Genomic DNA, 24,586 nt, shown 5'->3' with positions numbered 1-24,586 from the left:
TAGTTCATATCATCACGAGGAATAATGCCTAATAAATGGAATCTTCTAATGTATATTCAGTGCGGCAGAAATACATGTTTAACGTGAAGCTGATTTCTAGAAATATGTTAATTCCACATATTTATTCCAAATAAAATAATTGCGTTTAACAAACAATATAGAACAGAAAGAACTTATAACAAGAGAGAGAGAGAAAAAATAAGAGAACATTGAACTTATTATTTGTTATTTTGATTTTGTTATTTTTATGTGTATTGTTTCTTTATTAATTAGTAAAGGCACGAGGTAATTTCATTCAAGATTTGCGTTCAATCTGGTTGCCGGTCCCTACTCTATAACCAAAACAACCAAACTCTTACAATAAATTGGAGTCGGTATTTTAATTCTCCGAACCATAGAAGATATTCGAATATGTTGATATAATATATAACACAGCCTGTCCCAAACTGTTTGCACAGAGGTTGCCTTTTCAACCGTTAAGTTTAGAAACATTCATTCACTTACAAAAAGTTTTCATATGACGTGAGGTTACTCAAAATGTCTTATATTTCCCAAGGGGTCGTATACACAAAAAAAGGGAAAAAATATTTTTATGTAGACCCTGTTCGCAAAAACTTCCAATCAATGAAATGAATCCACTCAATGAGTGATGATCCACATCACTCTCAGATGTGGTTTACAAAATATTGCACGTTTTTGAATGAAATTTTAATATATTTGACTTTGGATTTTTCAGCATTTATCACCAATGATTCAGGGTGTTGTTCACGAAATGTGAAACATAAATTATATTCAAAATTGTAAAAAATCTGTAATTGTCAAAATAGTTGTCAAAAATGTTATTTATCGAGAATGACAAAAAAATTATCACAAAAATTAGAAACTTTGCCTGGTTTTAATTTATATAAAAATTGGCGGGTTCATTGTATTTATGTACAGTCCCTGAAAATGGAGCCGATGAAAACTTGTGATAAGTTGATAAGTTGTAATAATAAACTTGTAATAACAGCACAGTGATAAGTTGCCAAAACAATGATATTTTATATCTAATACCTCAATAAATATTTAATTCAAAATATGATTTTTTTTCAAATCACATTAGTACATACAACTATAAAAAATTAATTTATTTATTCTTTCATGTATGCGACTCCTCAAAACAAATTTTGTGATTTTAAGTAACTGCACTTCAGTTGAAAAAAAAAGTGTTAATGAAGTGTGTGTGTTTCCGAAGTCACACAACAGTTGCAGAGATGTCTGCTGCGCAAACAATTTGGGACAGTCTGTGTATGATATCTACGGTTTTTTTCGAGGAACAGTATTGTGAAAAAATTATATATATTAAAAGTATACAGGGTGGGCAAAAAGTCCGTAGAAACTTGTGTGTACAAAAAAATGAATAAAAACTATAAAAGTAATCGAAATGAAAAACGGTTTGCAGGGTTAGCATCGCTGTCATGGGTTTTTTTTAACATGAAAAAAAATACTTAAAAAACAGCTAATAGGTGGCGCTGGTACAAGTGACTTCGGTGGAAATATTCAAATGAGATGGTTATATAGGAACTGGCGCTCCTAATCCACAACCGGTTTACCGTTGTAAACCGTGTATGAGGACCTGCTGCACTCTGCTTTCGCTGGATTTGTGACTCGCCTGCAATGTGTTATCCCCTGTGGTGGTCATGTGGAACACATACCGCTGTAAAAAATGATTTGAAGGCATTCTGTTCGTTATTTGCGTACCTTTCCTTGACTTGTGCACGTCAGCGCCACTTATCGGCTGTTTTTGAGTTAAACTTTTTGCGGACTTTTTGCCCACCCTGTATTATGTTGCATGTTATATCGAGAGACAACATTGTAATCGCGTGCAACCAAACTTGAGATGCTATTGTTATTTCTCCTTTTCGTTCTATTTATTTCACAAATAAGAAAAAATAAAAAACTATTTTTTTATTTCAAAAATAGAAACATGTTACACAAACAGCAATATACAACATAGGATTGCATCGCACATAATTACTTTGTATCAAGTTAGTTTGTTGAATATTTTTTAGCAGCGTTACTGAATTTTTTTAATCAGCGTTATTCAAAATCTGTGTTGTGTTATTGTCATCAGAAATTGCGTATCAAAGTATTTATTTGCAGTGAAAATCTGGATTTGATTGATTCATTATTAAAATTTGTTTTATGAATTACACCTCTGTTAAGAAGGTTACTATATTACACTCATATGTCTTACACGGAAAGTGTCAATTCCTATATAACTTCAATAATTGTTTCGGTGATCATATAGTAGAAACTTCCGATGTTACAGACGCCGTCACAAGAATGAAAACAAGTGACGAGCTTAAAATTGAATTCAAGACGAGTTTGAGCAAAATTTGAAAAATGTATTTTTAGTAGTTTCAAAATCTCTTAAAAAATACCGTTATAGAAGGATTTATCGTAGTAGAGGATATCGTTGTATCGGGAGTGGTTTAACATTGGATTATAGGCAATCCCAAACAAGATTTGAGAAAATTTCCGTTGTAGAGGGATCTATCGTGATATCGAGTAGCGTTGTAGTGAGTCTTCACTGTATTCGTAAAATGAGTTACCGAAAAAAATTGAGTTACGAATGCCATTTCCACCAAATCATCATATGAATACTTTATTTAATACAGTACAGATGTAATATTATGCGCAGCATTTTACTACGTTCATCATCAATATTTAATAAACATATAACTTATCCGATATCTAAGTACATTTCAAAATGCACTACGTTAGTTTATTATTGTGCATATTTATGTATATAAATGCAAAATAGAATTTATTATGCTTTAGTTTGCGTGTCGTGTTGTACAGATCGATCGTCATCGTTCTCATCATGTTCGACATATTGCTCGCCAATGATTTGCTGACAAACAGGGCGTGAAGATAGCAAGTTTATTGCGCAATCGGAAATCAAATCAGTTCAGGTCAGTCGATTCCTCATAGCTATGTTGACGCACGTGTTTATTCACGAGGAAGCTCCTGTGAGAGAACGTGTGTTGCAGATATACGCAGCTGACCGGCTAATGTGAGACACTAAACTCGAATGATATTCTGATTCACTCATATCGGACGAAATTTATTCATGTGGATTGGAAATGTCAGCCTATTAAATCACTCGGTGGAAAGTATTGGAACTAAAAATAAGTTACTTCCAGACGTTTAATTGATTGTATTTCTCCGAAAGAGACTCGATTCCTATCGTTCTTAATTCAGTGTCTGGGGATTTCGAGAATATCTGTGGACTCATTCAATCATAATAGTTGATTTATGCTTTCCGTATAGAGTCTCGGATAAAATATTTGTCGTATGTATCGTGCGTCACCTGCCAACCATGTCTAATTTATCATGTCAAATCACATGCGCTATTTGCGACATGCGACAGTCATCGAATAAATAGGACCTGTTTTAATTCCTACGTTCCTAAAAATCACTATTCAGCAATAATTGCAATTTAAGTATATTTTAACGAATATGTTTTAGACATCAAAAAGGAACTAGACATGAAAAGTATACTCAACTCTACATTGCAATTAAGCAGTATGACGAACTTACGTGGTAGAGGTGGAACCGTAGAAGTCGCGATAGTTTCCTATAGAAATACATACAGGGTGATTCTAAATTCATGAGGCAAACCTTAAAAGGTGATATATATATATAAGACACCTAAACAACATTTTTGATCACAGAATGTGCGGTCAAATCGCAATAGCAAACACGGTAGAGGATGTTCTTAGATAGTGCAAAACAACACTCCATATCAAAGGAAAATATATTTTTCTGACGGATTTGCTGCGATATGTACTATTCGCCATTTGAGGGGTGCATATACACCTTCGGATTAGATTGGTGTTTTTTAATGGTGCAAGGGCAATCAAGTTTATGCTGCGCTATAAACAATGGTCAAGGGATACAATGACTTGTGGTAGAATTTGTGTTACCCCAGATTGCGCCATGAGAGGGTCCACTAGATTGCAATACCCTGCACCCTCGAATAGTTGACTACACTTATTGCAGCAAAACCGTCAGAAAACTATGATATTTGCTTTTGGTGAAGTGCTGTTGCGCCCTCATTAAAAACATCCGCTACAGCTTTGCTATTGCAATTCGGACATACATTGTACGACCAAAAATGCTTGTTTAGGAGACATTAACTCTTAAACTAGACTTAACTCTTAAACTTATCCCCGTGAATTCAGAATAGCCCTATATAAATATACCAGATTATCGGGTCTGAGGGAGGGGGGGGGGTGTAGAAGTTTTTTCTTATTATTATGATACTTTTTACTAGGTTACTCGTGTATGGCTTTATAAGAACTTCCCTTGCTACTGTAATCATTCAAAAAGTGCTCTGTTCTACAAAGTGTACGAATGGACATCGTTTGTAGTGTGCTTTAAATATTTTGATAGCACCTCAGTTCATAGAGAAACATAAGCTGCTTGTGCTTAGATAGAAGCAATTAACTTTCCCCGTGAATTGAGATTAATTAAGAATAGTATTATCATCAAAATGGACGTCACATTAAACAGATTTTTTCAAGATTGGCAGAAATATTAAACCCCCAGGAAACGTGACAGTTTGCGAATATGGTAGATGAAATAAAATATTTGCGGTTCGGTCACTAAAAATCACGGGGAAAATCATCACTGTTCATCTTTAACAGCTTCCTAGATTGCAGAGCTACCTCTCGAAAATCGCCGTAGGTTTGTTAATGTGATGAAACCGACAAAACAATTGTTATTTACTTAAAAATCATTACCATATGATTATAACTTGGTGATGTGTTTGAATTTGATTAATATACATTTTTTCACAGAAATTCGCGTAAAAATCTGATTCAGCGTAACTTGGGATGTTCCTGTAGAAAGCTACAGGTGTTATATGCGAGATTTCTAGATTAGTCATCATTATTGGGCAGGATTGCCCTAAATCTATATTGATATTTCGTTCATGACAATGTTATATGGATGATTATTGAGGCCACTGATCAATTAACTTTTTTTGCATTTGTGTGTCGGAAGCGGCTCTGCGTCACTTGTTATTTAATAAAATTGCCGGACGCATCTATCCTTCGGGAACACTTCGATATCTCTCAGAGCGATGTGGAAAACCTTCTCTCTCCGAGAGATGTGGAGTGGGTTGTGTCCGGTCTTTCATTGTATGAAAGTACAACTGTACGAGCGCAGATCGAAACAGCTGTAATGGGTAAAAATCAAGAAATTATATGCTTGTGTTTTGTTTTTCTTCTCATATTTTACCACCTAAAGGAAATTTAAACTCAAAATCAAAAGTCAGATATTGTATGCAAAATGGCTGTCTGACTTACTTGTGTAAACAATATCGTGCTGTATATCTAAATGCATATGAGTGAGCTTCGTATTGTTTATAATCCTCTGAAATTATAATTTAGCCCCGACATCAGGTTAATTAAACAATAAATTCATTAGTTGTGTGTGCGTGGCGCGTCGTAACAAATTTATTTAACATTCTGGCAAAATTTACTTATCCACTTACAGCAACGATAGTTATGGTATTTCAGACCGCTTATTTTATATTAGCTCTTAAACAGCGTACAGTGGAAGCGTTCATCTCACAAACAAAACATATATTTTTTTTTTATCTCCATACCTTTTATTTTCTTTATATCTAAAATATTTTTTATTCGGTTTTCTTATCGTCTCCCGACTTGGTAAGAGAGATAGAATCTGGTAACTTTCGCTCTCACGCCCAGGGAATAGTTCGGCAAGAAGAAGTAGAATAAAGAACATGCGAGTTAGAAAAGGAAAAAAAAAACGCTAGTTAAAGAGAAGAAAAAAATAGCGTTCAGAGGTCCCAAAGCCCCTGTCATGTGTTAATAATTGCCCAAAGTCAAAAAGCTACGGCCGCTAGGGGCGCCCTTCCTTACGCCTTTAGTAAAGTAGTAATACCGCGAAAGAGTCGAAGGAAAAAGCTTCGTGAAACTGCCAGTTCCGACACAAACCTCCAAGAGAACAAAACCGAACCGATCCTCTTCTCTTACCGTCAACCAATCCTCCACAGCGTGCGCGTGCTACAGCGCGGGTATTTCGTAGTGCGGTATCAACACATCCACACGCACATGTTATCGCCGCAAATATCACTCCGAAACTGACTATATACAAATTTTTTCATCTTTTTTTAATAACGTTATTTTTTAATAATTTTTTTTTTCATCAGAGGAACTGTCAAAACATTTCATTAAAAGCTATCTTTAGTTTAATCGTGACGTGATTGATGACTTATGTGTGTGATATGAACGTAATAACTTATCAACGGAAGACAAAACATTCGTGCACTCAGTTATGAACATCCATTCCAAATAAAAATAATTATTGTGGATAAATAAACAAAGAAAACATTCGTGCTATTCAGATTTTTTCTGTTCACTAAATGGGATAAAACTTTTCTACGCTTCCTATTATGAAAACATTGTTTCAGCCTCAAGTTAGAGATGACTTACGGACAAATTGTGAGTCATGACTATATTATCCGTGGATCTTGGGCAGAATAAAATTTACAATATGATTTTTTACGCCGTGAGATACATAACCGTTATTTGCATCTTCTTCTCTACAAGTAAGTGACTTTTTACTAAGTTTTATCACTTATATCGTAGTTATAAGAGTGATACAGTGCGTTATCAACACCTATCATCAGAGTGATTATCCACGTTGAATACAAACATGATAAATTATCTAAAAATTTTGAAATTTTTCTTATTTAGAGATTTTAAATTGCAAAGTTGGATCACTTTTCAATCTTTTACTATGTAAATTTTTCTCAAGTGGATCTGAAACGAAATATTATTTTTAAAAACGGTAAATACAAATACATATCGTCTCCCTCATGCTAGCAGCATGAATATGCAAAATCCGTCGGGGAAAAAAGAACGTGACAAATGACGTTTGAATGTTTACTCTACCCATGTTACTTTTCGAAAGTCATTTTTCTAAAATGTTTTGTAACATATGTTTCAAGGGGGATACACATTCCCGTTTCAGGCAAAACTTGATAGTAAAATAAGGTATTCAACCAGCTCATCAAAAAATGGGTTAAAATTTGCACATTTACGCTTCTAGCATGTGGGGGACGATATATAAGAATCCGAATATTTTATATGTGGATTTTTAAACCAAAATAAACAAAATATTGGCGCAAAATCAGGAATCAGTTGTGAAAAAAATATTTGTTTTAACATGTTCTTCTTCCACAATATATTCTTATGAAAAAAAAACCCGTTTCTGTTTCATCATGACCCTCTTGCATATTCTTATATACCATAAATTACTATAATAGAAAACGGCAGATCTCATATGACTGGACATTACTTTTATAATCAAAAGGCCAAAAACGAATCAAACAAGGATTCGACTTTTTTTCGGATTATTAACCTCTAACGCAGCTGAGATACAAATCAGTTTTATTTTAAAAAGAAATATGTTTTTTTAAACATTTATCCTAAAAAAATTATAATCGTGTCTGCTGCCACATACGTATTATTTTAATACGAATTCTCTTGTTTTATGAAAATGAATTTGAAAACGCAAAATGTGTCATATATACTAGCATCATTCGATGTTTTAAAAATATGGCATCAATACGCCAACTACGGCATTTACCATTAGTTATGCGAGTTAAGTTCCAATTAATGATCAAAACAGAAAAAAAGCCCATCATAGATTCAAATGATAATGGATTAGTGATAACTTATTTATTTGTCACATCAAACTTTATATGAATTTATTATTGGTCATCCGGCTGAATGAATTCAAGTTAAGTGAATTTATTAAGCTAAATATTTTTTTTCTTCAAAATCTGACAGATAATATCCGAATTCAGTCAGAAATACTAATCATACTTTAGATATACGCAAAATATATTAAAAAAATATATCTTCCTATATTTGATGAGAAAATGTATCAGAGAATAAATGCAAAAAAAAAATTAAAAAGCAAAAGTCATCGCATTTGTTGAATGCATATGGAAGTGTCATATATATGTCATCATCACTCTGTGAATAATTTGTAAGAAATGAGAAGTATAAAAACTATATACATAGGATATATTTCAATGATTTCTATGAGAATACAATTGAATTATGATATTGTGAGAGGGACATTTTATATTAATAATCCCATCCTCACAATGCATCTTTTTGAACATTTTCCTTTGTGAAAACAGAATTTATATCGATAGTGATTTTGTTAAAATTTATGAGTTTTTCTGAGATGAACTTTAAATAATGCAACGAGTCAAAAACTAAGAGATAAAACTTTCATTATGTCATTATTATTGTTTTGTTTTTATCGTATCTCGTAGTATCAAAATATTTTGAAATAAATATCTTTAGAAAAAGCAAATAAAATAATAAATACCGGTAACATTCTCAGATAAAAATCATGATATTGATAAAAGTAATTTTTTACTTGATATAACTACCTTACAACTTATATTTCAGTTACGTTTCATTAAAATATATTTGTTCATAAGCGTATTTTTTTCATAAATTGCATAATGAGCTGTTGTTACAACAAATATTATTCCGCTATCATGAACTCTTCATATTAATTACATAATTGATATAAGTACTTTTAATTTAATAGCTACTTGAAACTTCCGTATTTTTAATTTAGAAACTATCGTTCGCATATACATTTTCTTCTCATAATGTAGCCTACATAAGAAGCTATTGGCTATAGTTAATATTCTGTCACTATCATAAAATTATAAAATTCAATCTTTGAATTAATTTTATGTTGCATTAATAAAAATTAAAAGTAAAAAAAAAATATTGATTGATGAAATTTCTAACTCTCCTTTACAATCGAAAAATTTGAATATATTTCCTCTTTTTTTCAAAAAAATATTAGTGATATATCTTATCAAAACTATTTCCTATAAATTACTATTCGTGTTATTTTATATGGTTCTTCTTTAGGTAGCTGTCTTGTCTTTTTCAGTGGGCAATGTTAGTCATTCGCTGAAAAGCAATTGGGTTCGTGAAAGGTTTCGAATAACAAATCTAGAAGTTCTTTTTTTAATCAAGTAGTACTTTTTTCGGAGATTATGGCTTATTTAAATCGAAAGGATATAAAATCTTCAAATTTAATCACCGAATGGAAGTCTTGAGTCAAATAAATTGATTGGTTTGCCAAAAATACGAGATGATATATTAATTTGTATATGAAAATTGAAAATCTTAATAATCATAATTGGATTGAAAACAGAAGTTGCATGTTTATTTTTCCTTATTTTCTGTTGAGTGAAAGTTCGTAGCATTAATCGTTAAGTAGTGTTATTTTAAACAATAAATACATTTATATTCTTATTATTTCAATTAATGGAATTCATATCCAAAATAATCATAAATTTTGGTCATCTCGTCCTTTTTCCCCTTCTTTTAAAGAAGAAACTTCATTTAATTGCCCAAAAATGCATAACGACGTTTTCTTCAGTGTAGCTTATAAAAAAAAATAATATTTTTTTGTTAAACATGCACTTTTTTTTTTAAGACAAAATAAAAATAAAGACATACTATAACAGAAAAAAAAGATACACAAAAAGCATTATTGAACGAAAACGCGATATACAGTTATATCAATCAACATTTATTTGATAGAATTTCAGAGCAGTGGTTCTCAACCTGAGGCCATGATATGCCCCCTTGTAGTTCTGAGATACTCCAAGAGTGCCACAGGGAAAAATCACGTTGAAAGGGAGCCATGACAGCCTACTAAAGGGGACTATAATGCGTTAAAAAAACAATAACACGTCAGATAAAGATATGAAGCTTCATGTGAAATATGGTGAAGAAAAGAAAGAATACTTTCAGAATTGCCTTCGGAACTGCCCATAGAGCCAGGGCCTTCTTAAAACGCGCACTCGGACACAGTCCGGTTTCGAGTGTGTACGCGCGTCTCACGATAATGCGATTTCATTTTTTTTTCTAGAATCAGTATGTGTGTACACAGATACTTCCAGCAAAGCATAGGGAACCCCCGATGCTGCTCCTTGAGCCCATCCAGGCATGGCCCTAATATCAATGGGCAGTGAGGGTTTTCTATGATGAAATCTGGTACCATGATTAGTGAAACGAATGGCCAATGGACAATAATTGGCGTAATCATACGTAAACTGTTGTTTCCCGCTAAAGCAGGCATCTTCAATTCGTTGCTCTTGAGCACCACGGTACTCCCTGAACTACAGAAAGTGCTCGATGCCCATATTCAATTTCGTGTTCGCGAGCTCTTGATCAAAGTAAGCTCTTGATTAAACTCCTTATACAAATTTCATTCAAGGATTTGTATATTTTTTTTGTATATCAAACTTGCCAAAAGGTGCTCATTTTTATGGTGGCTACAGAGAGTGCTCGCAACTAGGAAAAGGTTAAAGACCTCTCCGCTAAAGTAAGGACCTCTAGAACATTTTTTGCCCGAAAGCCAATAGAGATGAGACGGAAAACCATAATTTCCCACCAAAAAGAAAAAGCCCTCATTGAATCAGGGTTGTTGATCATGATTATGGAATTTTTCTTCAATATCAGTATATCCATTTGCTCGAAAAATCAATTCGATAATAATAATGTTTTCGCTCCCTGATGGATAGGGTCACATGGATAACACAAGAGGGTCACCAAACGAAAATATGGTCGAAAGAGAGCCATTAGCGAAAAACAGTTAAGAAACACTGTTGTAGAGAATCGTCTTGAAAATGTTTTTTTGAAAAATTAAAGAAAAAAAAACCGACGGACTTTAATTGTTTAGATACATTCATTCAACATTAAATCATTTTAAAGCATATATAATAGGCAATAAATCGAAATGTTTGTTTTACTTTGAAGTTTGGCTAATATTATATTTACTTTTAACACGATATCCTCTTCAATTCAAATTTTCACACAGATGCTTCAAATACAAGTAATGCAATTTTATCCAAAACTATTATTTTTTTATTCTAGTATACTTACATTTTTGTGATGAAAGAAATCATTTCTCGTATCTCTTGACCGTGATGATTTATTTTCGGATTTCCGTGAGCCAAGATCCTGAGCCAAGATCAAATCACTGAGTAGAATTGAAGAGAAGTAGCACACTACAATATCACCTGTGTGCAAAAGTCTTTAGACGAACATCCCAAATGTAACGGAATGGATATTTTTCCTCTATATAATTTCTTATTTTATCTTCCCTCCCCCCCCCCCCCCACTCAATACAACTCAAAATCTAGTTCCATCCTGCTGAGATTTCTTTTTTTCTATCCCTCTCTGCCCCGAAGATTCTCTAGAAACAGTTTCCACTGAACCTTTTCTTCACCTTATCTCAATGCTCAAGAATTCAATTTAGAATGTATGAAGGAAACTCCCTTGCGTGGAAATTTAAGAAACAATTTCCTGAGAATCCAAGTCTTCTTTCTTGGGAACGACTCTTTCCTGTTTCTGATGCTGTTATTTTTTTTATTTTTGTTCTAAGGATGAAATCTTAAGAATTAGTTTTAGATTTAAAACGTCACGCAGACACTGGAATGATTGTACTTTCCGTGGCGCAAACCCATCATCAAGATTGTATCTGGAAAGAAAACTAAAAATAAAAAAAAAAGATAGGAATGAGAAACGTAATAGTTATCGATCTTTTTGGAAGTTCAGATATTGGAAATATCACTTCGCGTTTCGGAAAAGGATAAATGGAATATTGTTTTTTTCTGTACGTAAGACAGTTGGATTATTCACACGTTTTCGATATTCTTTCCTCGTTCTACACGGGCCGAACGCATGTCAAACAAGTCCTGCAATTCTTCATCATTTATCATGAACATGTTTCGATAATTATGTTTATATTTTGCATACGTTTTTCACTTTATATGAAATATTATATATTAATGCATATTCCAAAATGTTTTATGAAAATTTCCATTTTCAAAATGCGATTCAATCCTGCCGAAAATTTAAATAAAAGATAAAATTTAAATTAAAAAATTAATTTAGCAAATTAAATTAAAAAGTTAAATTAAAAATTAAGTTAAAAAATTAAATTAAAAATTAAGTTAAAAAATTAAATTAAAAATTAAGTTAAAAAATTAAATTAAAAATTAAGTTAAAAAATTAAATTAAAAATTAAGTTAAAAAATTAAATTAAAAATTAAGTTAAAAAATTAAATTAAAAAAAAAATTAATAAAATAATTTTAACCAGGGTAGCAGAGCTTTGAATAGTTATAGAAAGTTTGGAAAGAATTTAAAAAGGCTGGTTTTTATTGTGTATTAGTATAATAGAAGGAAGTTGGAGGCCTATTTGTTTTCATGTCATAATTTGACACTAGATTCTTAGCAGATCATAACAATCCTCAATACATTTTTTTTATAGTAGGACTGGACAAATCTTCGAAAATATCCCTTGTCTGACATTTAACTTGAAATAATACATGCCCGAAAAATTATCACCGAATTTAATTACTTAAAAAAAGTTTAAAATACAAAACGAACCGATACATTTGCGTAAAAAAATCCAGAGATATATTTTTTCTCTTGAAAGAAATACGAAAATTCAAAAGTAATGCGGTCACAATTAAAAGTCTAGAATTAGTCAAACTACTAGTTAAAACTTTCGGTACTGCTGGCGTCGGTAAAGAAATCACAAAGTTACAATTCGAATCGCTTATAGAATCGTAATCGATTTACGGTACGGGACCAGGCATCGGCAGGTGCGAACCTAGGATAGGGTGAGAGGTCATGGTGGGATAGGTCATGAGACTAAAAAACTGAGACAAATCCTGGAAGAAACCGGGACATCTTACAATAAATATTTATAGGGTCTCGTAGCGTTTAATTGTAAGACAATGGATAAAATTAAATGTTGCTAGGTACTAAAGCCTGGGCCTTGTATGGTTTAGTTTAAAGTTCTTGAACCTTTTTCCTCATTTAAGACCACTGAAATTAATCGAACATTTTCTTGAATCAATATAAATAGGACAAATAATTTGAGAACTTGTGAAAAAAAAGGAGGGAAATTTCTCCTGACCTTCTCACTGATTATATTTCACATTTACACTATGCTATTATAAATACAAGAAACTACGCTAAGTTAGATAGTTTTGTGGATAATATATAATATCCTATTCAATGGATAATCTATCATAATTCTCAAACAAAATGGTTGCTAGTTTTGAACCGAGACGCCGCAAGAAAATGAACAACATTTTTTATGGTACGAAACTGTTATTTTTTTCATTACATATCGGAACCAATTTTATGCGCTACAATATCGGTCATATACATATATTTTTATGTTTGCCACAAAATCAATTCCAGCTCTCAATATAAATACATAATATTCGGTAATTTCGAGCTAATAATTTACAACGGTATGAAGCATGAGATAACAAAAACAAAGTTTCATACCACATGTTGTTCATTTTCATGCTTCACATCTGTTTAAAATCAACAACCATCTTATTTTAGGAATTATATCAGATAGTTTTGTTTTATATCCATTAGATGGCAGCAAGCTTCTCAGCCTTCAATAAATATCTATGTGCATTTCTCATCCATACATAAATTATCGGTACGGGAAATCGACTGGAATTCTCTAACTTTTCAATGCTAAGCAACAATAATGTATCCTCCCGACACACACAAGTGTTTAGGAGTGATCTTAAACAAACGTCTTTCGCGTTCGCGCACACATCGCTGCTCTGAAGTTATCCTAAAGAAAAGTTGTAGCCCATGAGGGCCCATACGCACACTGGGCTGTGCATTTGCATCACTACTTACAAAAAATCATTCCTGAGAGAAAATCCCACGCATGCATGTAAGAACGTCGGGCATGTGGTGAAAAAAAATGCATGCCCGGTCGAAGTTTTATATTCTCCGGGCATGTCAGGCAATAGATTTTTCCAGCCCTGATACAGACTTATACTCTACTGTTTATAAAGTCCTTAAAGAACTGGAAGGAAAAAAAATATCCGCAGCATTAAATTCATTTTTCACTTACGGGGCTAAATTCTAGTCGAAATACATTGAAATATTTCAAAAAAAGTGTAAAGAAGGAATAAAAAGACGCCCAAGCACATGAAATTGACAATCCAACCAACATATCAATCACAAAATATCTTATATATATATACACACACACACGAAATGTTTCGTCTCTGAAAAATCAAAAATGACTGGCTCGACGACACAGCTCACTATCCAAATATTTCCCGTACGTATACAAATCGAAAAACACGTATACTCTATGACAGTTCGGATTTCCTAGCTGAAATTTCGCTGTTGGGAACAGCACAGAGAAGCGCACGTCTGAGCCTTTTCAATTTCTAACCGAGAACAGGTGAGTGGAGCTGGGGAAGCAGAGATAAGCTCGAAATAATCTGAGAGCTCTTCCGAACCGTAAGAGCCTAAAACACGATGGAAGCTGTGCGCCTCGTCGTTTTCTGTTAGCAAGGATGCCTGAGATCGAACAAATAGCTAGAAGGCAATCCCTGCGGCAAATCTCCGTTGCTGATCTTCTCTTATACATTGAAGCGCCTCCTTTGTTTTCCCGTGAAGAGTTTCCTCGGCATAATATGTATTCCTCGTGGCTGAAGTGTTATTCCTCCGTTCGGGCAGCTATTAATTTTCTGTTCCCGAGGAACGAAAGTTCAGTACGGTAGATTCCTCTCTTATTCTATGTGCGGCTCTCACTCCCTCAGTGCTCCTTTTCCATGTCTTTCTCATCGCTGTAGAACCGCTTAGTTTGAAGGTTGGTACTTGTTTTCAAGTCGAAAGCTTTCTAGAAATGTTCTCCGGTGAAGCTATTAGCTCCAGAGCATGAATTGTACGGCTGCAGCGTTGGTAGTATAAGTAGTAGTAGAGAGAGAGAGAGAGAGAGTGAAGTGAATGATGCTGGAATATGTGTATGTGTGTGTGCAATTAACAAGATTTCTGTTCGGTTGAAAGGCTTGTTCAGTCCAGGAAATGCCTTGCTACTATTCTCTCCAGTTGGACTTTGGGCGTGCGTTCACCACTTTCCTGTCCGTTCTGGCGTGAACACTACATTTCGATGGTTCTTGTGCCAACGACATTCATTGGTCTTCGAATGGAAGTATATTAACGTTCCCAGAGTCGCAATTTAGGAAAATGCAGCGGCGATCGGCGAGCACGAATACGTTGAATGGATTGGTCGAGACATTCGCGTTAGATCTGATGCTATGAGTGATTACTCTTTACAAACGCTCCACTCTTTCGCCCTGTGGAGCCGGAGACCGTGCGTTTACAAATAGATGTGAAATACGCATAGACTAATGCATCGGGATGAATCAACATGGAAAGCGAAGTTATTTTCATAATGCACTTAGCTGGACACATTATAACGCGTCTACATCTAACACACACTCGTGTTTCTCGTTATTTGCATGAATATAGGCCTACTCTTTCACTTTAGTGCATTTAGCATGGTGATAAGTTGAGGAACCAAAACTGATTTATTTATTTCCATTAACTAAATCGAATTGTAAAACGATTTGTACGAGCCAAGAAATATCAATGCAAGATATAGGGTGCGCAGAAGTATGGACCTGTTTCGGAAAAATAAATAAATAAATAAAAATTTAAAGATATAGAAACGAACGGCTTGGAGCATTTGAAAGAGTAAGGCTTCAAAATTTTTTATACTTACTACAAAATGTTTACATGCGCATCTTTAGTGACTCAAATGATGTTAAGTCTGCACAGAAAATCTCGCCTTGTTATTTGCGAAATTATTGTTAGAAATAACAGGAAAAAATGGATGGAAGTAAAAAAAGAACTATAAAATTTTTTTTGAAATTATTTTCAAGCCGTTTGTCTACATCTTTGATACATTTTATTGAATATCTTTTTTTGAAACAGGTTCAGATTTCTGGACCACCTTGTATCTAAAAACATTTACCATAATCGTGTCTTCAAATTCCTTAGCTTTAAGGCTTACTACCACAAATCTTTTCACTTTGTATATTTATGTATTATACGAATTATGAATACGCTACGTTTCGAATAATCAAGAGAACTGCATATTTTATTATTATAATTCACCGCGCTATTTGATGAAAGTATTCACACGTATTTTATTTCAGATAGCCAACCACATTTGATCTTTAAACTGGAGGCTGATCACTAAAATTAATTTTCCCTTCCAGACACTGCATGCACACGCACACGAATGTGGTGGCTATTTTTTCTCATTGTAGATTTTTTTTTAACCTCAGAGAGTTAGGCCTTGACTTGAAAAACTGTATAAGTTTTGAGGAAGAAATATGATGAATTAGATTTTTTGGGGCGAAAAGTGTGTATCACTACATGGAATTTAGCAATGAAATTCTAGAAAACCTTGTATGTTAATTTGAATATACCTTACATCAGCTTGGCTGAAAAAATTTAACAAAGTGAATTATTTTTTCACAAAAAAAAAATATTTGCTGTGACATATGTTTTTAATGAATTTTTTGAGTATCAAAAATGCAAAAACATCTTGAAAATTCCAAAAATAAAATGAATGCTCCGGTCTGAAAGGGTTATGCAATGACATTATAAGGACGGAAATTTCGAAGAATTCGGAATAAAAACAAAATATTTGATTCCCATTGTCTTTAATAAAACAGTGATATAAGTGATTTGGCAATCTATGAAAGATTCCACACATAAACTATTAGCAAAAGCATCATCAGATGAAAATTCTACTTACTAACAGAAATGTGTATATAAAAAAATTTATGCAATATAAAAAACATTACATCTTAATTGAAAGTTAGATAATTGAAATTATACTTAATAAAATTCATCAACAATTTTGACAATAATTTACTGAGAACTCCAAATTTGTGTTTATGATTTCAAAATACTTTAGGGGATTGAGGAAATGGATTAGGCACGTACCTTCATTGCAGCATTAAAGCGATCAAAAAATCTGAACTTTAATCAATTTCAAGACCAAATTGGAGAATAGCGGTCAACTGAATTTATTTTGAATTATGTCAATAACATTTGACTAATAGCATTCAGGTAAATGTGATAATATTTCGTCATTCCTCTCCCAAGAAAATTTTATTTTTCTCATCTAATTAATTTCTAAACAAAAAACTGAGATGTTTATTCAAGGTATCCGACTACGCTTAAAATGTCATTTTGAAAGAAAATATCGATTTTTATGTTTTATTTATATTTTATGAAAGCTCCGTTTGTTGTCAAAACAGGTCTTGTTTTATTTATATGACGCTCAGAACCGAAGTTACGTCTACTTTGGTGTTGCGTTTTTACGTATCCGTGTTAATCACGTTAATCCGTGAATAAAAAGTTTAAATGCGTTCAGCTAAGAATGCTATTTTTGACATTTTACTTTAGTTTAAAATACAATTTCCAAAAATCTATTCATTTTATCATTACAAAATTTTAATATAATATTTTGCTACATATTTCTGAAGTTCGGAAGTGATATCTATAAGGTCTATCACAATATATTTGTCGAATTAAAATGTTTTGTAGACGAAATGAATAGAACAAAATCTCCTAAATTCACACATCCATCGATAGATTCGAGTGCAGCATAGAATATATATACCATCCTTTAAATTTTAGTTCATAACCTGCATCGTTACTAGCTAAATGTACTGAGAAAGCAACAACGAAACATTCCATCCATAGGATTTTTTGGCAATCATGCACATGCATTTTGTTTGAAAGTTCACATAAAAATGACTTTCCCTTAGAAAACGACATTAGTCCAAAACATTACTATTGCTTTCATCATTTTAGAACATTTTCTGTCAAAAATGTTATCAAAGTTCACACAACTACCATGTTAATGAAAAGTGACAAGAAAAGTAGTTAGATACCTTAATTGATAACGACTAATTCAATAAATCTGAATATAGATTTTTATTTTAAATTTATGGAATTGGAATGTTCTTATCCAAGCATTCAAACTGATTCTTAACAGAATCAGTATATATAAATATATAAATATATATATAAATATATAAATATATATATAAATATATAAATATATATATAAATATATATATAAATATATATATAAATATATATATATATATATATATATATATAAATATATATATATATATATATATATATATATAAATACTAGGGGAGCTCTGCCCCCCTGCCGCCTTTGGCGGCCAACCCCCCCCCCCCCCCCCACTTCTCTCCCGGACATATCTTGTTTATTTCGTCCCACTTCATCAGCGTGCTATGGAAAAGGGGAAAGGGACGTGTGAAAGCACCAGCCTACTGAAGAAGCGAATTTTAATGAAAATAATAATAAAGCAACAAAAAACAAATGAGATTCATCAAGTATCCCCAGAAAACTTCCCCATGGGGGTCCCCAGATTCAATTCGCTGAATTTCAGTGGGGCCCCACACTGGATATATCTTGGGCTACCGATGTGTTGCAAATTTACAATGTTAAAAAACAAAAATCAATGAGATACATCCAGGAGCACCGGATTGGAACCTGTCAACATTTAAACGGAGCCCTGACCTCGGACACATCCCTGTGAGGGGCCATGAAAATTTTTTCATTTTTATCAATTTTACAACGAATAAATTCCAGGGCCCCACATCCAGTAGCGGGGACACAATACGCAGATTTTTAGTGGGGAATCCAGACTGGATTTATTTCGGTCTTCCGCTGTTGCAAATTCTACAATGTTCAACAACATAAAAGAATGAGATTCATCCAGGGCCCCCAAAATGAAACCTGTAAACATGGGGCCCCCGACTTGGAAGCTTGTTGGTCATCCCCCAGTGCGAGTGTCATGAAAAAATTTCATTTTTATTCGTTTTACCAACGAATAAAATCGAGGGCCCCGAACCAATTACTCGGGACACCAATTCGCATACTTTTGGGTGGGGCCACAGACTGGCTTTATCTCGGGCTTCCACTGTTGCAAATTCTACAACAGAAAAGAATGAGATTCATCCAGGGCCTCCAAAATGAATCCTGTAAACATGGGCCCCCCAACTTGAAAGCTTGTCGGTTATCCCCCGGTGCGAGTGCCATGAAAAATTTTCATTTGTATTCGTTTTACCAACGAATAAAATCCAGGGCCCCCAAACAATTACCCGGGACACCAATGCGCATACTTTTGGTGGGGCCCCAAACTGGCTTTATCTCGGGCTTCCGCTGTTGCTAATTCTACAACAGAAAAGAATGAGATTCATCCAGGGCCCCCAAAATGAAACCTGTAAACATAGGGCCCCCGACTTGGAAGCTTGTCGGTCATCCCCCGGAGCGAGTGCCATGAAAAATTTTCATTTGTATTCGTTTTACCAACGAATAAAATCCAGGGCCCCCAAAATGAAACCTGTAAACATAGGGCCCCCGACATGGAAACTTGTCGGTCATCCCCCGGAGCGAGTGCCATGAAAAATTTAGATTTGTATTCGTTTTACCAACGAATAAAATCCAGGGCCCCCAACCAATTACCCGGGACACCAATTCGCATACTTTTGGTGGGGCCCCAGACTGGCTTTATCTCGGGCTTCCGCTGTTGCGAATTCTACAACAGAAAAGAATGAGATTCATCCAGGGCCCCCAAAATGAAACCTGTAAACATAGGGCCCCCGACTTGGAAGCTTGTTGGTCATCCCCCGGAGCGAGTGCCATGAAAAATTTTCATTTGTATTCGTTTTACCAACGAATAAAATCCAGGGCCCCCAAAATGAAACCTGTAAACATAGGGCCCCCGACTTGGAAGCTTGTCGGTTATCCCCCGGAGCGAGTGCCATGAAAAATTTCCATTTGTATTCGTTTTACCAACGAATAAAATCCAGGGCCCCCAACCAATTACCCGGTACACCAATTCGCATACTTTTGGTGTGGCCCCAGACTGGCTTTATCTCGGGCTTCCGCTGTTGCGAATTCTACAACAGAAAAGAATGAGATTCGTCCATGGCCCCAAAATGAAACCTGTAAACATGGGGCCCCCGACATGGAAGCTTGTCGGTCATTCCCCGGTGCGAGTGCTATGAAAAATTTTCATTTGTATTCGTTTTACCAACGAATAAAATCCAGGGCCCCCAAAATGAAACCTGTAAACATAGGGCCCCCGACTTGGAAGCTTGTCGGTTATCCCCCGGAGCGAGTGCCATGAAAAATTTCCATTTGTATTCGTTTTACCAACGAATAAAATCCAGGGCCCCCAACCAATTACCCGGGACACCAATTCGCATACTTTTGGTGTGGCCCCAGACTGGCTTTATCTCGGGCTTCCGCTGTTGCGAATTCTACAACAGAAAAGAATGAGATTCGTCCAGGGCCCCAAAATGAAACCTGTAAACATGGGGCCCCCGACTTGGAAGCTTGTCGGTCATTCCCCGGTGCGAGTGCTATGAAAAATTTTCATTTGTATTCGTTTTACCAACGAATAAAATCCAGGACCCCCCCCAACCAATTACCCGGGACACCAATTCGCATACTTTTGGTGGGGCCCCAGACTGGATATATATTTTGCTTCCGCTATCGAAATTTTTCAACGTTAAAGCAGCAAGAAAACAATGAGATCCATCAAGGGCCCCTGGAAATGAAAACTTTTTACTTATACGTGAAATCTTCCCCGGGTACCCCGACCCTGTGTTGGGAGCACTGCTGTTGTGTGTGTATATTATACATATATATACCTCTCGGCATGGACCTCCCCCCTTCCACAAAGGAAGGGCTGACAGGGGCCACAACGATTCTTATCACTTTTTGATTTTTCACACTATAAATTAATCACAGAGGGGCCCCTGAAAAGCTGGTTTGGGGGTTTCACCCACTTCCGTCACTCGGTTGCTTAGCAACAGGCCCTTTTCGAGTTTGTTTGTGATTTTATATTATAGAATAGATATATATATAAATATATATATATATTTATTTATATGTATATGTATATATATATATATATATATATATATATATAATATTTATTTATATGTATATATATATATATATATATATATATATATATATATATATATTATATACATACATATATATTATATACATACATATATATAAGGATCATATCCTTATACCTCCTGTAAGCAGCACTCTCGACAGCGGACAGTAAAATCAGGTAAACACTAATTATTAACTTTTGTTCATAAATCGAGAATTTACCATATTCATTGGTGATTATGTATAATCACAAACTCTCGTTTTGAAAAATATGATAATTCTTCAATCAATTTCTTGATTTACTGAACATAACTGTGGTCCAGGATGGTGATTCTAATGAGAATGTTGGTTTTGTTTTCCCATGTTGGTCCGTGTGAAGAGAGCCAACATTACAAGAGTGATAATGATTTTTATATGTTTTTGTCTTCTTCACACTTATTTGAATTGAATTCAATTTTTACTGCAGAATATGTGTAGTGAATGTATCATGTACGTTAAAAAAATATATATTTTCGTTTAAAGAAGAGAAGAAAGGTTTTTGACTTTTTTTCCCATGTTTCACTCATGTTTATCACTTTCCATTTTTATTTGGGAATTATGTACAATCGCTGGTAAAAGCAATAAATGTATAGAGTGAAATGCAATCAAACTTTCTTTATCAAGACAATTAGTGATTATACACAACCAACGGTGTGTGTTCACCTTCAAACCCACAGTAACATATACATTTTAGCATTAAAATTTCCAGGAACCGATTGCGACCGAAGAGAAACGTCGTATAAATGTGAAAGTCGTATAAACGAGATTTGTACTGTACCTCTACATAAACAGCTTTTTTATAGTACATCTTGTAGCAACGAGAGAGAGGACATATGATTACCTAAATGTAAGAATGGCTGCCTATCTCGAGATATATGTTTTTGGCCTATTAACAAGTTATCGAATGCAGGGTTGTCTTAACCCATGGGACCTACCCAGGGATCAAATCAGTGGCACCTGTATTGCCCATGTGCTTCTACAGGCCTCATAAATAAAAAAATGCTCATTTTAGGATGTTGTCTTGTTGGACATTAGAGATTAAGGCCAAAATAGTTCTCGGTGAAAGGAGTCCTAAACTATTCCAAGCCGAAATTCGTATATATTAAGAAATAGTATATTTCGGGCTGAAAATATACCAAGAAATTGAAATTTCTGAATGTTATGGCGAAACTAATATTTGGAAAGAAAAGTGATTCAATTCCCGGAGGAGACAAATAATTTTTCTTTCCAAATATTAGTTTCGGTATAACATCCTGAAAATTCAATTTCTCAAAATTCGTATATATTTGCATCTAATTAATGTACATTTTCGTAGATCAGAAAAATTGGTCATAACCCGTAAATTAGTAATAATACATCTTTCGGAGCAAAAATGCATATAAGACTGTAAGGCCAGGTCTTATTTTCGGAGAAACACTAGATATTTTGTCACACAAAAATATTTTGAATAAATTCTAGCCGTTGTCTCTTTACTTTCTGTACACCCTTCGTAAGCTCTCAAACTAAAAAAATCCCACTCACACACGCACACACTTGAAAGATATTTTCACTTGAAAGATATTTTCTCTTGAAAGATATTTTCACTTGAAAGATATTGAAAGTTGTAAAGATCTCAATTAAAAATTTCACTCTAGAATAAGAAAAAATTATCTACATTTTTAATGGACAGCAAATATTTTTGGTTTCATATACGTTTATTTTATTAATGTTCGCTTTAGACGTTCGTTCTAATTTTTACTGCCTCATAGGAGTCAAGATTCAAATATAAAGATCACCAATAGAAAATTGTTTTAAATAAATTATCTTATGCCTTGAAAAACTATCTCATAATATGGCTGATTGAACTGTAACCACAGAAACGAACTAATTGGTAAGATCTAGTTGACTTTGGAGAAAATCTCAAGCTCTCAAGTTTGTCTGAGCTTTGCAGTTAGACGAACGTCAGAAAAAAGTTTCTGTGCGTTTCTTTTTCATCTAAGAACGTATTTCCGGAATTGCAATCATTTTTTCCCCCGCTTTTCCGTGATCCCTCAGGCTTCCGAGAGACTTTTTCTAACCTTTATCCTGCTTCCAACAAATTTGAGTAACACAAATCATGTTATCCATTCCTCTGCCCGCCCTCTTGCAAGTTCAGCAACGTGTGCAGTGGACTCGAAGAGAAATGCAATTTGAAGAAGACATTGAAGGGGAGTCAGCATATTTCGAAATTCTTGGGAAAAGGCCTGTGCAATTTCCAATCTAATAAGACGCGATGAGCAAATCAGCAAAAGGCTTGACGTTTAAAGGTCCGATTTAACAAGTGAGCAAACGAAACTTCAGCGAGAGTTAATTAGTTCCTTAACGGAGTTTGACTCCTCGCTTTTCCACTCGTATGCTGAAATGTAAGTAGGATTTTTGAAAAGAGCAGAAAATGCTCACATAGTGATGAGGGGTTGGGGGGGGGGGTGGAGTTGAATAGAACGTCCCTCCTCGGCTACATTTGATGAGATTTTTCAGAAGCTAGTACCTTATTTCATTCGCGTCGATCAAAATGCAGCTCCTGTTATAAGCTGTGGATAGAAACATGGATAATCGATTTCAATCCCGATTCTATAGCTTTCCTCACGTATGATAGTATCATATGCCAGCCACAGAATAATGATTATTTAATGCGTTGATGCAGAAGAAACGTTTGCGCTATCTCGAGAAATATTTTCAGTTTTTATTTACTGTATTCTAAGACTGTCATTAATATTCAAGCGGGACTCAACATGCCCAATGGAACCGAAGGTGAATTTCATTGGTACAAAATCACGCGCGCGCGTATAATGCTGTTGTGTGTATGTGACTCAAAAATGGCTTTTTCGCCGACGTGATATGACAAAACAAGGAATTTGCTGTGTACGTTGCTCCAGTGTTAATGTACTGCCTGTATGGAAAGATCGAAATACACAGTTCAACTTACTATTCCATAGGAAATGGGGGCAAGCGCCACTACACAGTAAAAATCGAACGTGACTCTTCACCTCTAGTATTCCTTAAAGGAAACGCATGTGATGAGAACTACTCAACACACACACACAAAGGTCATGGGTTAATTCATGTTCCCGACCCCTCGAAAACAATCTAATTTTTTTGGGTTGATCACCATTTCACACAGAGCACGTAACAGCTATTATACAGAGAGCCCCATAAATTCTTAAATAGTTTAGAAATTCATGAATATAGAAATTGGTACATTTGAATGTGGATTGCAAAGAAAGTTATCCAAACTAAGCGGGATTTAGGTGGTGCGGAAAAGATTGTTCAAATTTTTGCCGATAGAATACTCTGCACTAAATCAAATCGCATAGTTTTGAAGGGAACCAGTCTCAGATCTCTTCCTGTCCGAAATGTTTTTTAAGCTTCAAGCAGTATTTTTTGCCCGAGGTAAAAATGAATTCACCAATAGTTCTGAATCCATAATTTTCAACATCACAATGTAAACTTTATATATGCAAGCGCTACTATAGTAACAGAGAAATTCAGAAATAAGATAGAGAATGGATGAAATGCGTGCACGAGAGTATGTGTTCGACAATATATATATATTGACTGATAAAAAAAACACAAATC

General features: G+C 34.4%; 1 protein-coding gene across 6 annotated transcripts in view; it reads left to right on the top strand.

The window, feature by feature from the left end:
• The first annotated feature begins 5,999 nt into the window (after positions 1-5,999).
• Positions 6,000-24,586, top strand: part of LOC149078973 (cell adhesion molecule Dscam1-like) — a 322,494-nt gene continuing 303,907 nt past the window's right edge. For all 6 annotated transcript variants that reach the window (XM_089241214.1, XM_089241211.1, XM_089241210.1 and 3 more), the window contains exon 1: positions 6,000-6,625. In XM_089241214.1, the coding sequence (XP_089097340.1) occupies positions 6,526-6,625 (100 nt within the window). In that variant the 5' untranslated portion in view covers positions 6,000-6,525. The remainder of the gene's footprint in view (positions 6,626-24,586) is intronic.

Source organism: Pholcus phalangioides, unplaced genomic scaffold (genome assembly GCF_987345545.1).
Source record: "Pholcus phalangioides strain wild (caught in Gottingen) unplaced genomic scaffold, Ppha-v1.0 ptg000013l_1, whole genome shotgun sequence".
NCBI lineage: Eukaryota > Metazoa > Arthropoda > Arachnida > Araneae > Pholcidae > Pholcus > Pholcus phalangioides.
The sequence above is the reverse complement of the archived record's forward strand: the minus strand, read 5'-3'. Positions and strand labels throughout refer to the sequence as shown.